Source organism: Fundulus heteroclitus, chromosome 12 (assembly GCF_011125445.2).
Source record: "Fundulus heteroclitus isolate FHET01 chromosome 12, MU-UCD_Fhet_4.1, whole genome shotgun sequence".
NCBI classification, from domain to species: Eukaryota; Metazoa; Chordata; class Actinopteri; order Cyprinodontiformes; family Fundulidae; genus Fundulus; species Fundulus heteroclitus.
This window is the reverse complement of record NC_046372.1, coordinates 39,344,395-39,359,322: the sequence shown is the minus strand read 5'-3', so window position 1 is coordinate 39,359,322 and position 14,928 is coordinate 39,344,395. Positions and strand designations below refer to the sequence as shown.

The 14,928-nt window shown below is 38.4% G+C and overlaps 1 protein-coding gene across 1 annotated transcript in view; it reads left to right on the top strand.

Moving 5' to 3' along the window:
* Nucleotides 1–14,928, top strand: part of galnt9 (polypeptide N-acetylgalactosaminyltransferase 9) — a 140,524-nt gene that overhangs the window by 18,854 nt on the left and 106,742 nt on the right. Inside the window, exon 2 of the mRNA XM_036143973.1 lies at nucleotides 10,331–10,511. Within this exon, the coding sequence (XP_035999866.1) occupies nucleotides 10,331–10,511 (181 nt within the window). The remainder of the gene's footprint in view (nucleotides 1–10,330; nucleotides 10,512–14,928) is intronic.

Sequence of the window (14,928 nt, the reverse complement as noted above, 5' to 3'; positions counted from 1 at the left end):
GAATGCACAACCTGAGCTATAAGGGAATGCTTTTGAACAGAGCATATTCAAGCAGTAGGATGGCCTAGTCAAAGCCCAGACCTAAATCTGTGCCCCATCTTGACAGCTGCTGTTAGAAGATTCCTTCAATACAATCTAGCTATTTAAATAACAAGAATTGAGAAATGATTCACTGTCTAGAAGGGAAATGTGGAGAAAAAAATCTCAGTAAAATACACTGAAGTTTGTAGTTGTAATGCAATGAAATGTGTAAAAGGTCATGGAGTATCAATGGTTTTGCAGGGGATTATGCTATACATAGTAGTCACACACCAACAACAAAAAAGAAAGAAAGTAAAAATGAAAGTTTGGATGTATTTGAGGTGTCGAACACAATTATTTTGAATACAAATGTTTGCAGAAATGTGTTATTGTTATTACACAAATGTCTGACAGTAGTTTGCTGAGGCTGCAGGCCGCATATCTTTGGAACAAAGATCGTGTAATGTTTGACAAAATATGGTGGTCAGTCAAAATGGGTTCTTATTTTGACATGGATAGGAAATTTGCTTACAGTTAAAAGTTGGAAACTTTTAAAACATCAAAAGAATGAAATAAGTGGATGGCAACACATAGGTGACTACAAAGAGAGCACGGGCTCAATCTTGTTATTGGTGTTTTATATATATATATATGACATTTCGCTCTGTTTTAAAACAATGCAGGTTCATTACAGATGACTCTAAGATGCATTAAATAACGTTGTTATATTTTTGTCTTAGGCTTTGCACCTCTGCTGGCACTAAATTTTGTACTACCTCATGTCTAAACTTAGAGGTCTACCCCCACCAGTTTTCAAATCACACTTGCTGTCCTCTTGATGTGCCTGCAGCTGTTATAAATGGCAATGCTAGACTTACTGCAGCCCCTTTGTGGGCTCTCAATATTTCATAGGTTTGTTTTGGTTTTTGAATCCTTTAAACCAACAAGATATTTTTCCCTCCTCTTCAAAAGATCACTGGATCCCCCTCATCCCCTCAGCATCAATATTTAGAACTCAGCAGCATTACTTTGGACACACATAAAAAAACATGCTTCTGCTTAAATATTTCACAAAAAAAATGGGTCATCTTTGAATTTGAGTATCTCATGCAGGCAAGTCAACTGCACTCTGAAAGTTACCTTTCAAAGTTAGAGCTGGTAGAGGTTTACTCTGTCATGTGATGGATTGTGAATGAGACCAGCACAGTGACAGATGCATACATGGATACAATGAGATTGAAATTGGTGCCCAGCTTATGTAGGATCTGCATCCAGCTGACTCTTTAGATGGGAATGGAGCGTCAGCGGAAGAAACAGATGTTGGCCTGTAATTGCCTCCCAGTGAATTGATGAAAGCGCCGGAGCTATGCAGCGTGTTAATCATATTGGAAACACTGAATGCTAAAATGCGTCATGGGAAATATCTGAAAACTTGAAATTCTATTAGCATTTTTATAAGCCTGCATGGTGCCAGAGTGTCTTCTTCATATATTACACATGTCAATGTTTTATACATACAAAGAAATCAAAACAAAGTAGTCAATAAATTAATTTGTGTGTATTAAAGTTGAATGATGCAAGGATTAAAAATTGAAAATATGAAGAGAAGGAGGTGAAGAAAACAACTGATACTGGTGAGCATTTAAAAACAATCTTGCTCATTAATGGTGCCAAACTATAAAGACTGGTTTAGTCCTAATTGTTGGTCTTAAAAAAGGTTTCTCATTTCTAAGGTACTGCCAAACTCATGATTCACAAACTCTGATGGCATTAGCTACAGAGGTATTTCTAAAAGTTTGAAGGTTCTAGTGATCACCAATAGGCCCATAATCCTGGGACAGAACATTCATTCAAGATGAACTGTTCATAAATAGGTATTTGTCGCATGATTTCTGACAAAAGAGTAAGAAATATAATCACAGGAGATGTTCAAGAGGCAACAATTATTGTCAGAGAGCTTCAAGAGGACCTGGAATTACCAGATTTTCCATGACAACAATAAGCAATGAATTAAACTACAAGGACCTTCATGAATGCTTCATGCCCAACACTCCACCATTGAAGAAAATGCATATTGACCATATGATTGACATGTATTTTCACACACCATATTTTAAGGAGGAAAATTAATATAGATCAACCCAAAAAGCAAACAGAAAAATTGTGAAATTTGGAAGTGTGGGGTGAGTTTCAGCATTTGGTACATAAGGAAGGAAGAATGGAAAAATGTTCTGAGACATTCTCGATGAGAATACAAAGATGAAACAGGGGTGAACATTTTTTGATTGACAATGATCCTAAACAATGGGAAAGCAAAAAGGGAAGGTTAGAGAAAGACTCAGTGTGAGGGTCAGTTTTAGAGAATGATCATAATGCAAGAATGACCCAATCAATCGAACTAAGAAGCCTCCCAGAAGATTTGAAGATGCTTTGTGTCGAAAAAAGGGCTCAAAACCACACAAATAGTGGTTTTGAATATTTTTTTCTATTTATGAGATATTTTGATGTCAAAATAAGCAACATTTTTAGATAATAAAAAATCTATACTAACTGATCCATTTTTATCAAACCAACTTGGCAATGCGACTTTGCTCTCCAGACAGAGGCAATCAGCCATTGCAAAGCCTCACCTGAATGATTACAGCTGAAAATTAAAGCAGCGAGCTGTTGCTGCGAGTTTAAAAGTAACATTTCAAGTAGCCTTTTAGAGGAGCCTTTGTAACACTTTTATAGTCTAATAGGAAAACGATACGAGGCAGCTATGAGAGGATGAATGGAGCTGAACTTTCTTTATCTAAATGATAAAAAACATTAATTTTAATTGATAAATCTGACCTGCAGACAGGATGTAACAGTACTGTTGGACCACTGATCTCTTCTGATTGTTTCTGTTAACGAATTTAGAGGTGATCGATAAACAGGTTAGATTATCCTCCTCATAATGTCCTTGAGAGGGTTATTTGTGCTTTCTTTACTTCAAGACTGGACTACTGCAGCTCTTATTTTTTTTGGAATTGGCCAGTCTCTTTGTCCGTCCACAGCTGGTTGAGAGTTCCGCTGCCCCTTTGTGAAAGGGGACAAGATGGCATGGGCACATCACTCAAATTTAGTATTTCCTCCACTGGCTGTCTGTCTCTTTTAGAATTGCTTTTAGTTTTATATATCCCAAGTATATCCCTAAGATCTGAAGATCAAAAGCAAGGACTCGGCTTGTGACCAGGGGACACAGAGCGTCTTCAGCTGCAGGGCCTAGGCTCTGAAACAGTCTCCCTTTTCCTGTGAGGTCTGCTGGATCTTTAAATGATTTTAAGCCTCTTGTTCATTTTTTTTCATCTTTTTATTTGTATGATGCTTATTGCTTTTGTATTATTATTATTATTATTATTATTATTATTATTATTATTATTATTAGTAGTAGTAGTAGTAGTAGTATGTAGGCCTACCTGTACAGTACTTGGGATTTATTAAGCACTTTATTAGTAAATGATGATGACGATGATGATGATGACGATGATGATGATGATCAGATGCTGACTGTGCTCCAGATTTGAGTACTAGAAACCAGGTAAAACATCTTCAACACAAACACTCTGATTTTTAAGAAGGATTTAAGCATATTAGTTAACACTCCTGGATCTTTAACAGTGAAGGGATAAACATGTCAGACAGCTTTTAAGTGAATGTTATCTGTTTAAATATTAAAAACTTAGAGACAACTAAAGACAGGCAGAAAATGCCTGCCTCGGTTGCTCCTCTGTTCAGTAGAAAAGGAATCAGTGGCTAACGAGTCTCTTAGAGTTACGATCAAATGGTGCACCCAGACTGAAGTTGAGAATTAGAGCAGAAACTAGTAAATGTGTTTAATGCTTGTCATTTCACTTTATTACACACAGCCCTATTTATAGATTCATTTCTTTGTGTGTCTGGATTACTGTGATTTTTACTAACATCCGCTGTGAATTTCATGTCAATAGACTTATTAGAATCCAAATAAAGGATAAAACTGTTGGCATGTTAATTACAGTACTTCTTTTCTCCTATATATAGTGCTTCTCACAGTAATTCACAGGTAGAAGTAGCCCTCAGCTCTGGGTTACCTTTTTCTAATATAACATCAGAGTTGACTTGCTTGACTTTTTATACAAAGTGCCTCACAGGATATTAGGTGCATGCATTTTTCACTCATGTGTTCATGGAAGGAGTGGACCTCTAAATCCTAAGCATTGCTGTTGTTGGTGCAGTGCTTTACCCGCAGGCGAACTGTGTCCAAATTCTGCCTCTCAACATGTGCATTAAAAGCTGCCATTTATATTTGTGGGCTTTATATGTTTGGTGATACATTTTGCATTGTATATGGGAGGTATTTAAGTATTAGTATTGAATATATAAAATATATTCCTATAAAGTAATTTTTATCCCAGCATTAAAGGTAGGAACATAAAAGAAAAATCAAAGCCAGGCAGTGCAATTTCATTACCTCAATGACCTACCAAACATCTTAAAAGCAGCATTTTATCAGCAGCCACATCAATATAGAACCACGCTCGGCTAAAAGAGAGTGAAAAAAAGACCTGCTCTAAATTTTGCAGCACTGATTACATGTCAGGTACACTCTGACATTATAAGTAGGCTTGTGAATCTTAAAAACCCCAGTCAACACTGAAGTGGATCAGACAGGCAGGTCTCATCCTATTATGGAATTTCCTTCAGTAAGACAGCCGGCAGCGGAGGAGAGGCTTGAAGTAGACAACACAGCTGGTGGGGACTGTCCAGCTTCCAAGAATCATACTAAGCCACAATAAGGTCGCACGCGTCCACGTCTGAGACTATCTGAATTATTGTGGCTGGTCCGCAACATGAACCCCATCCTTACTTGTCAAAATGCCACCCATTGGCTAGCGTGGGGCACGCTTAATCCGCCTCGTGGGAGAAGCCAGTTTGCAACCATTCAGCTCCAATTACAAATCTGCAGCAGCACCCGAGGATTTGGGGCCATCCAAATGCAGTGATTACTGTGGGGCTCCTGGAGGGCCCGAGCTGAGCTCTTCATTGTTATGCGCTGTTTACTTTTTGTCTGTGTGTCCATCTGTTGATATGGAGAACAGACGCGGCCCGAGTTCTCCACGGAGCCCACACTGGAAGCTTGGCTCGCATAACAATAATCTGACATTTTTCTGCCATTTCACTGAATTTTAAATAGTTAAACAATGGTGAAGGTTTTCATAGAAACAGGATGCCATGCGCCTTGGTAGCAAGCTGTTCAGAGTTTAGGTCCCAAACAGAAATTATGTAGGAGGAGGGGAGATGCAGAACATAGCCTCATGAGGGGAGAAATTTCATGTAGCAGATTTCTGTTGGATTTCTTTTTCATCTTGTTGAATTTTAATGCCAAGAAAAAAAAAAATATTTGCACATTCTACCCGCGTGAAGGGTTTATGTGAAGTTTATAGGTCACCAATGCCACAGGACACGCTTGACTGAACTCATTTAAATACAGTCCCCCAAAAAGTATTTGTTCTCTTTTGACCTTTTTTAAATATCACATTACAGCAATAAACCCAAATGTCTCTCATTGGGTGTTTTAGCTGACAGACCAAGAGAAAGTGCATCATTCTGAGAAGGAAGGAAAATTATAGTTTTCAAAACATTTTAATCCACCCACCTTTGCCCTGATACCTTTAAATATAACCCTTATTTATGCAAAAATACAATTAGTGGCAAACAAATTGAGCAGCCTCTATCTGGCAGCCCCATGACAGGGTTGGGGGGCACAGCAATATTTAGGCTCTGTCCAGATTCAGAGGCTGCCTCCTTCGAAGGACCCGGCCTACTTTGCATCCTTCGAAGGACCCAGCCTACTTGGACAAAGTCCTTCGATTGGTCACAACAATAAGAAGGCCGGATGGGATTGGCTGTGAAACTGGGCAGTCTAGCCTTCACCAGCAGTCCCTGCCCTTACCTCAGCATAACTGTTTCACAGCAACTGTGACAGCATGAAGCACAGCTGTGAAGCCGAGCAAATGTTTATTTGCGCTGTCTCCACTCACTGTAAATAAATGTACACAGTTTTTATTTCTTTTATTCCCCCCTTCAGATATTCCTGACGGCTTAATGATCTCATTTTGTTTAAAATGTTCTTGTTTTATCATCTTTTCATTTTATTATCCATACATCAGCCATTTTAAATGTTCAAATAATTTTTTATGTTCAAAGAAATGTATAACACTGAATAATATTCATTCATGAGGAATACCATTTGTTTAACTTATTAGCAGAACCTTTACCAACTTAAACACTAACAACAACTTTCTGAACACAGTTTAAATCAATTTATGTGTAGAGAGTGATACAAATAAATGAACCAAACATTAACATCAGATATCATCTATCATCATTACCTCGTCCACGACAATGCAGTGTGTATATGCTGTTTTAAAACCCGCTCACAAGCCTCACTGCACACTCATATTGGTGGCACAAATAACACCATGTATGCAGCCTGCTTGACCTGAGTGCGCTCACTCTACCTGTACAGCAATATTAGTAGAACAGAAATTATCCTTCTTCATCTCCTTGCTACCAATCTCAAGCTGCATATCGGTGTGAAGTATGAACATTGTGTAGATTTCTACACAGAAAAACCCTATTATTATCTTTAGGTGTCACTTCATACATTTTGTATTAAATAACACTGTATATTCTTCAGTGATGGTATCAAGGCGTTGTTTGTTTGTACCTGTAATACTTTATCGGTTTGTTTTGCTGTTCTTTTGATATCTCTCTTTGCAGGTGTAGAAGCAGACTCAGAGGATGTTATGTTGTTCTCTCCCTTTCATCTCCTCTTTCTCTTTTACCTTTTCTCCCTTTTAGGATTTTGTCTTATCATCATCATCATCATCATCATCATCATCATCATCATCATCATCATCATCATCTCTCCTTTTTATCCTCTTCTACCTTTCAGTTTCCGTGTCCATTGAACATTAAATAGTCCCAGCATAAAATCAAATAAAGCTTCTTGCATATATAAATCAAGCAGAGCACTATGGCGAAAGTAGTAAGGCTTCACTTGTGAAAGTTAAATCTGTTGGACTCTCTTTGGCATTAAGACTACAATTCTTATTGCCACATTGCCAGACAGGACACACAAATAAAAAAAATAAACTGAGTTGAGTTTTAAGCTGAGAAAAAAAACAGTGTTTAGTTTGTACAAAATAGACACATACTGCATTAAAAAATGTGAACAGCTGTAACGAGGACTGAAAACCTTTATAGAAATGTAGTGGAGTAAAAAGTATGATTTTTATCATTAAAATGGAGTGAAAGTAATAAGTGTTCAAAATAAATGTTTTTCAAGTAAAGTACAAATTTGAAAAACTGTACCTAAGTACAGTGCTCAAGTAAATTTGCTTCATTACTGCCGAACTTTGCTGAACGGAGTTTCTTCTTGATGGCTCCAAGTCCACTTTAACCAGATGTAACAGTTTCACAGTTACAGTTGATTCCTCAGTTTCTCCATTTCCTCAAACTAAGAGTCTGGATGTTATCTGTGGTAGCACGTTATCTTTTTAATCTCATGTCAATACTCAGCCTGTATATAACCACCTTGGAAACATCAACCGTGTCCGTCCATGTCTTACACCCACCACCAGAGCCATCCTCCTTAATGCAGTCGTCAGCTCTTGATTAGATTACTGTAATTCCCTTCTTTCAGGTCTTCCTCTCACAATCATTCATAAACTTCAGCTTGTGTGGAGCACAGCTGCTAAAAACTAAAACCCCCACCATAGAAAACATTATTCTTTAACATCTTCTCTGATTACCCATCAAATATTGCAACAACTACAAGATTTAACTCTAACATTCAAGGCTCTCAATAACTTAGCACCTCCTTACCTGACTGATTTTCTTGTCATCACGTACCCTCCGAATCTTTTTACTCTTCCTCATCCTTTCTTCTTGATACCCCTCCTGCCCGTTTGTCAACCATGGGGTCCAGAGCCTTCTACCGTACAGCCCCCATCTCCACAACTCTGCCACAACACATCCATGACTCTCTTCTTCTCTGTTCTCATTTAAATCTCATCTCAAAGTTCACTTGTTTAAACTTGCGTATCATGGCTAATTGTGTTATTTATTAAACCAATAATTATTTTGGATTATATTAATTGTCATATTGTTTTATCATTTATCTCTTTTATAGTTCTTGTTTTTTTCTTGTTCTGTGACCTTGAGTGACTTGAAAGGAGCCTTCAAATACAATTTCTTCTTATTATTATCATTGAAAAGATGCCATGTTGCAGTTAGTTTATAAAAAAGGAGGAAATTATCAGAGCGGTAGAAGGAAGGAAAACAGAAAGTTGGACAGAGTACCTGTTTCATTTTACTTTTTTTAGCCAAAACATTTAAGACAAATATTTGTGGGATACAGTACTATAGAAGTGGACAATGATTTTCCATTTTCAGTGATTGTTGTCAAATTGAGTGCTGTTTTCTCACCCCAACAATGTTGTTATTACTATGTGAAGCGGTGTCAGTTTGTATGATCAGTTCACCGTCATTTCAGCAGGAAAATTTGAGACCTGGAACATAACCGGAAAGTACCAACTTTGATATTGTGGCACAAATATTGGTGTAATGCCATATCCAAAGGTTTACTCCACTGCTTGTAAATTTTTAAAACCCCATCCACGTTAAAGTGGATCAGACAGTCAGGTCTCATCTTATTACAAAAGGTCTTCAATCAAACAGCTGGCACTTAGAGGGATTGAATTAGATAGCACAACAGGTGTTATCTGCTTCCAGCTGTCCAACTTCCAATACTCACACAAAGTTTACAAAATCTGTAAAAATACGTTTTGATACTTTTTGAACATCTTTCCTACGACAAAAACATTTGGAGATAACTGATTGGTCGACTTTTAAGAGCACTGCAGAAACATTAAGTTTGATCAATCTTGTGCTATTTTAATGTAGAACTGGATAAATGTTACACATAAACCACATGACTAGATGCGTGTTAAGGTTGAAGATTACTTTAAGTATTGTAAATGATGAAGGCAAAATATGGGGATAAATAAAGTTGAAAACAGAACCATTTTCCATGCTAGGTTTTAAAAGTGTACTTCTTTAAAACATTTTTCTTCTACACAGAACTAAAGTTTAAAAAAAATCTGAACGATTCCTTGAAAAGAAAAAAAAAACTCCTCCCTCACTGTTAGCAAGGGGATACTCTTACTCAATGGTCAGGAAAGAGCTTCCATGATTCAAATTGCAGTGGAAAAAAATGCTAACTCTGAAAACAAGAATTGAGGCAAAGTTCAATTCAAAGGCTAACAGACTGAAACAGATCTTAGGAAAGTCAAAGTAAACTTTTTTTTTTCCCTTTGTCATGTTCAGCTTCAAGAAGAGTGATGGGCTGGCTGCCAAGTGAACTCACTCACAGATCCCAGCTACACCCCTCAACCCCCCTCCCCCCAGTGTGTAGTGCATGAGGAGCTAGAGTGTAATTAAAATGGGAGGGGGGAAGCAGACAGGTGAGCTCCTCCATATGCTCCCACAACCAGAAGCCCTCAGTGTCGGGCAACGTCCTGGGTAGTACACCACGGAGCGGTCCTCTTGACTCAGGCAATGCCCACCGGCTACTGCAAAGTACCCCCACCCCTCTCCTCGGCAGCCTTGTGTGTGTGTGTGTGGTGACTAATGTGCGATTAAAACTAAGGGGCAGGTGGCCATAAAGTGCAATGAGAGTGTCAGCTTGGATGACCCCTCCATCACCCCACGCGTCCCCCATAAACCCTAATGTGGTGATATGTATTGGGGGTGTCCAAACAAACTTAGAGGGAGGACCTAGCTGGAAACAGAAATGTTGGAAGAGGTCTGGATAAGGTGGAAGAAGGCTGAGGTGAATAAAGAAATGTTAAACAAGAAAAAAGTAAAAAGTAATAGGGAGATAATTTGATTTAAATGCTAAGAACCATTTAGAGACTTAATAAGCACAATCATTTTTATCTCCTGTCTTTATTTCTGAAATATTCCACTGTTCCCTTTTTAAAGCTCCTGTGTATTTTTTGACGTCAGTATCCAGTGTTTTTTTTTTCCTTTACATGATGTGTAATGATGGCTAATGAATGAGCTCTAATGGGTCTCAGAGCTGTCATAAACTAGCTTCCTCTTTGTGATACAAAATGTCAGTCAGTTTCCTCCTCATGGCCTCTCACTTCACATGTCTTACTTTTGAATAATCTCTATGTGTTTTCACTGAGAAATGTCTCTTCACATCTTAATTATTGTCTCTGTATCCTCAAAGGTCTAGCAAAGCCAATGGGGCTTGTGGAGGGACCCGGGGGCCTCGGCCAGGGGGGAGCCGCTGCCACTCTGGGGGAGGACAGCCGTGATGCAGAGGGGAAGTACGAGGAGTACGGCTACAATGCCCAACTCAGTGACCGCATCTCCCTTGACAGGAGCATCCCTGACTACAGACCTAAAAAGTATGTCAGCCTTTTGTATCATTCTCTTTTTTAATGCTACAAATTGGTATGTGTGCTTTTCCTCTCCTGACAATGTTCTATCCTGAAGTAGACAACGGTAAATTGTGGAGATTACTGGATTTAACAAAACCTTTTGCACCTGTCATCATTTCAATTTTCATTTGGGGCAAACACGATATTCAAAGGTTAGAATAAAGAATGTTGAGTAAATCTATTATATATTTCTAAACAGAAGTGTCATTCAAGCACTATATGAATATGAACAAAATGAGAACTTGGATTCTCCCTTCATTTCAGGAGTAGGTGAATGAATCAATGTTTTCTACAACATAGTCTCCTGTGTTTTTCATTTTAGCTGAAAAGAAGCTTTGTATTCTCTGAACATCTTTCATAAAGAAGAGCCTACCTTATATTGCCCATTTAAATGAAAGACTGCCTCATATGTGTTTTCATATTAAAGACTAAAAAAGAGGAATACACAGTTTTGATGAATTAGTGAATTAACTTGCAAAGGGAGTAATGGAGGTAGATGTCAAAATATCAGATTATACTGTATCAGTATAACAGTCTGCTTGGACAAGATTTGTCTGTTGGCACAATTGTGATGTTGTTTAGTTTCTCCAAATGTAAGAGAAACTAAACAACCAGGGGAAACCATTGTTTCCTTTGATGTCACCTCTTTATTATGCATTCCGACATCAGAGGCGGTGAACACTGTCAGGACTCAGGTGGAACATGACGAATTATTAAAAACAGAACCAATTTAACATGCAACATTTTTCAGTTAATTAATGTGTTCCATACCGTTTTGGATGATTAAATGAGTCATTTCAGGTTGAACTAAGGTTTTCTCGGCCGCCCTGGTGGTCTATGGGGGAAATACCGCACTTGCAATTGCAGGAGCCCTCGGCCCGCACTCACAGGCTCAGTAGTCTGTGCATCGCGAGAGTCGGTCTTACTTTACGGCGAGAACTGCTACACGCCCCCAGTGAAAGGCGTGCTCGTTGCTAGCGCAGTGGCGATATTTGTGCAGTTATCATGGCGGAACCAGCGATAAAACAGCGAAAGCCCATGTCGGAGCAGGCAAAAGGGCTCTGGACAGAGAGAGGAGTCGTACACGGGTGAACATCGGACAAGCTTTTTCCGAATGGCAAGAGCTAAAAGAAAAAGAAGGCTGCAAGGCTGACGCGGACCTCGCGTTTCTGCTGATGCGATTGTAAGTAACATTGTAGTGTTTCCCTCACGCTACGGCCTCGCCGACATTCCAAATAATACAAAACAGACCAATTTAACACCAAAACAGATTTGTGACTTGTTGGACCGCTGTCTCTCAACCACATATTTCAAGTAAAGAGACAACTTTTACCAACTGCCACATGTACCATTGGCTCCCCAGTGTCATCCATTGTGGCCAATTTGTACATGGAGGAAGTGGAGAGCACTCAGTGCTTACAAGGGAATACCACCAACTCACTGGTTTAGATATGTGGATGACAGTTGGATTAAAATCCAAACCAAAGATGTTGAGGCATTTACCCCACCAAATCAACTCAGTGGACAGCCACATAAGGTCTACCAGAGAGGATGTCAAGAATAACATGTTGCCTTTTCTGGACTGTGCGGTACGTACTGAGGAAGATGGGAGTCTCAAAACTGAAGTTTATTGGAAGCACACACACACAGACCAATATCTGCAATATCGATATCTGGTTCACATCACCCACCGGAGCACAAACTCCTTGTTATCAGAACTCTGAGTTATCGGGCTGACAACATTCCCTCTGCCACAGATGAGAAACAAAAAGAACACAAGCACGTCAGGAAACATCAGCAGTCTTGTCATGATTCAGGTGACCAAGTACTTCACTCACACCAAGCAGTAGCTTCTAATGACCCAGGACAGTGATGGTGGGTCATTGATTTACATCTAACTGAGAATGCACCTAGGAGGATGGGCCTCCATGTCCTTAAAAAGAGCAGCTCACCGACACCCAGTTGCTCAAGTGGGAGCCACCAGAATTGACAGAGACTGCTGGATAGGTGTTGAGACGTTTTCAGAAAGAAGTGAGCAAAAGTCCAGTTAGCTTCGATTTAAACCTGTTTGTTGTTCCCTGGAATTAAATAATTTATCCAAATAATGCATCTTCTGTATTGGAAAATTTACTTTTAACAAAATAATAGCCCTCATTTTCAAGTCATACTGGACAATTAAATTTACAGAAATCTTAAATAATATAAGTAAATATTCATTTCATTGTTTCTTTTTATTGTAATAATAAAAAGAAAAAGCAGTAGTCTCGCAAAGACAGTTATTTAACACAAAGATTATCTTAGATTATCTTCTTCAGATGCCTTGTCTGCCCATCTATATTTGCTGTAGAGCTGATCTTTCTCAGCAGTTTTCGGTTGCTGAACAAATAAACATAAAAGGCTTTGCAAAAAATATGTTTGAAATTACATTCCACAAACAGAATACCTTTCAGTGACCCAACAGATAGTGGGCCTTTCCTTGGTCCACTGTCTCTGCATCACTGAGATAAACCTTTAAATATTTGTATTGCATGAGGGAAGTGAAAAGACAAACTGTTCAATATTTATTGATTCTAGGTAACATCTCATGCTTGGTCCTTTGAACCCATTTCCTATTGGTCCTTTGAAAAACTATCAACACCTGACGTTTTTATTAATCTACAAATCACCCCTGGATGTCCCAAACAGAGCTGAAAAAGTTAAATATTCAGGCAAAAGAAGAAGATTGGTCACCCTACTTATTACCGCTACTGGCCAACTGTATTAGTTAGTCCCAATGTCTGCAGTAAAATTTAAATGGAATGAGTCAAGTAAAGCCCCAGTTTAGCTCTCTTGATTTTGCCGTTACAGTAATTAAACACTAAGTTTAAGGAGCAGGATGTTGCCATGTTTAGTAGTCATCCCTAAATATGGTATCATAGGTTCAACATGATACTAGCTTTTCAGAGGTCACAGAAGGTGAACTCTTTAATCTTGTCAGCTTTTCTTTCCAAATGCATTGCTCAAGGCAAAATAATAACCTCGGTCCCCATAGAACTACAATTTGCTTTGAATCACACAAAATCATTTTTTTTATTATTTCTTACTGGCGACCTTCTTAACAATTTTCTCCCATTTATTTACATCTGCTAAATGGATGGCCTTCTTGCATTCTAATAACTATTGTGAGAATTTCCCCCTGTACTCATGACTTGGTGTCCAAGTCTAGGCAATTCCTCCTTGTCTTGTCTGCAACTGAAGCTCGTGCATTTTGGGGCATCAGCCATGGTGAGTTCCAGATAAGCAAGCTCCTTTAGGCATGCCTCAATCTAACATGAATAGACTTGGAGAAGATGATAGTGATGGTTGATCTCTTTAAACTTGTAATTAAATGAATGTGGAATTATCATCTTTTCCAGAACAGACTTTTAATGGTCTTTTTCTAAGAAACTTAGCATTTAAAAAATGAAATATACCTCAGGACTCTAGGGGTTTGCTGATAATAAGTGCTGCCAGTGGCATTTATATTACACTGTGTCAAAGAACAATGGCGACAGGCAGAGTGGCATACAAGAAATCTGATGGCCAAGAGAGGTTTCTGTGGGTTTAGCAGGGATAACAATTCATTTCAGCTGTGTCCCTTTGTTCTCAGGTCTTTTTGAAGCACAGAAAATTAGATGAGAGTGGAATTGTGGGGGGTTGGTGGGGGATGGGTTTGCATAAAAAAGGAGATTGCTAATTAATAAAGTCATCTAAAAGGGTTTCTAATGAAAACTTTTTTTTTTCAAGAGGCATAAGTTAAAAGAGTGCTGGTTTCTGGTTATAAATTCTTCTTTTATAATGGACACTGTATGGATGCTGTACAGCTGTTACTTCACTACGCTTGTCCTCCCACACCATACGAGACAATGGAATATGTTCTCCTTCTTTCTTGGTTTTAGTCTTCTGTTCTTTAATTGTCAGATAATTCCAAAACTCTACAAGTATGTCAGCAAAATAATACACTTTACGCTATAATCCCTGCCAGCTTTCTGATACTTTAAACAGAAGTACAAAATTTTGCTTGTTGGTTTGTCACTGGAGCAGGACTTTTAAAAGAGAAGAGGCATCAAACCAGAAGCCTATGAAGTAACACTAGTTTTGCCTTGAATTGTTCTTTTAAAAGTATTTACTCTGAAATGTCAGTTTCTTAATTTTTATCAAGCTATTTACATTAAAGCTCTTGATACATATTTTAATTTTATGTTGTTGTTTTTTATTAGAACTATGGAAAGCTGAATCAGATGTTTTGTCCTTGACTGACTGTTCATTTAAGAATAAACATTTGTCTATGACTACCCTCAGTCCATTAAAAATCAGTACTATGCATATGCAGTAAATTAACACAATGCTTTGTCAGTGTTTCATA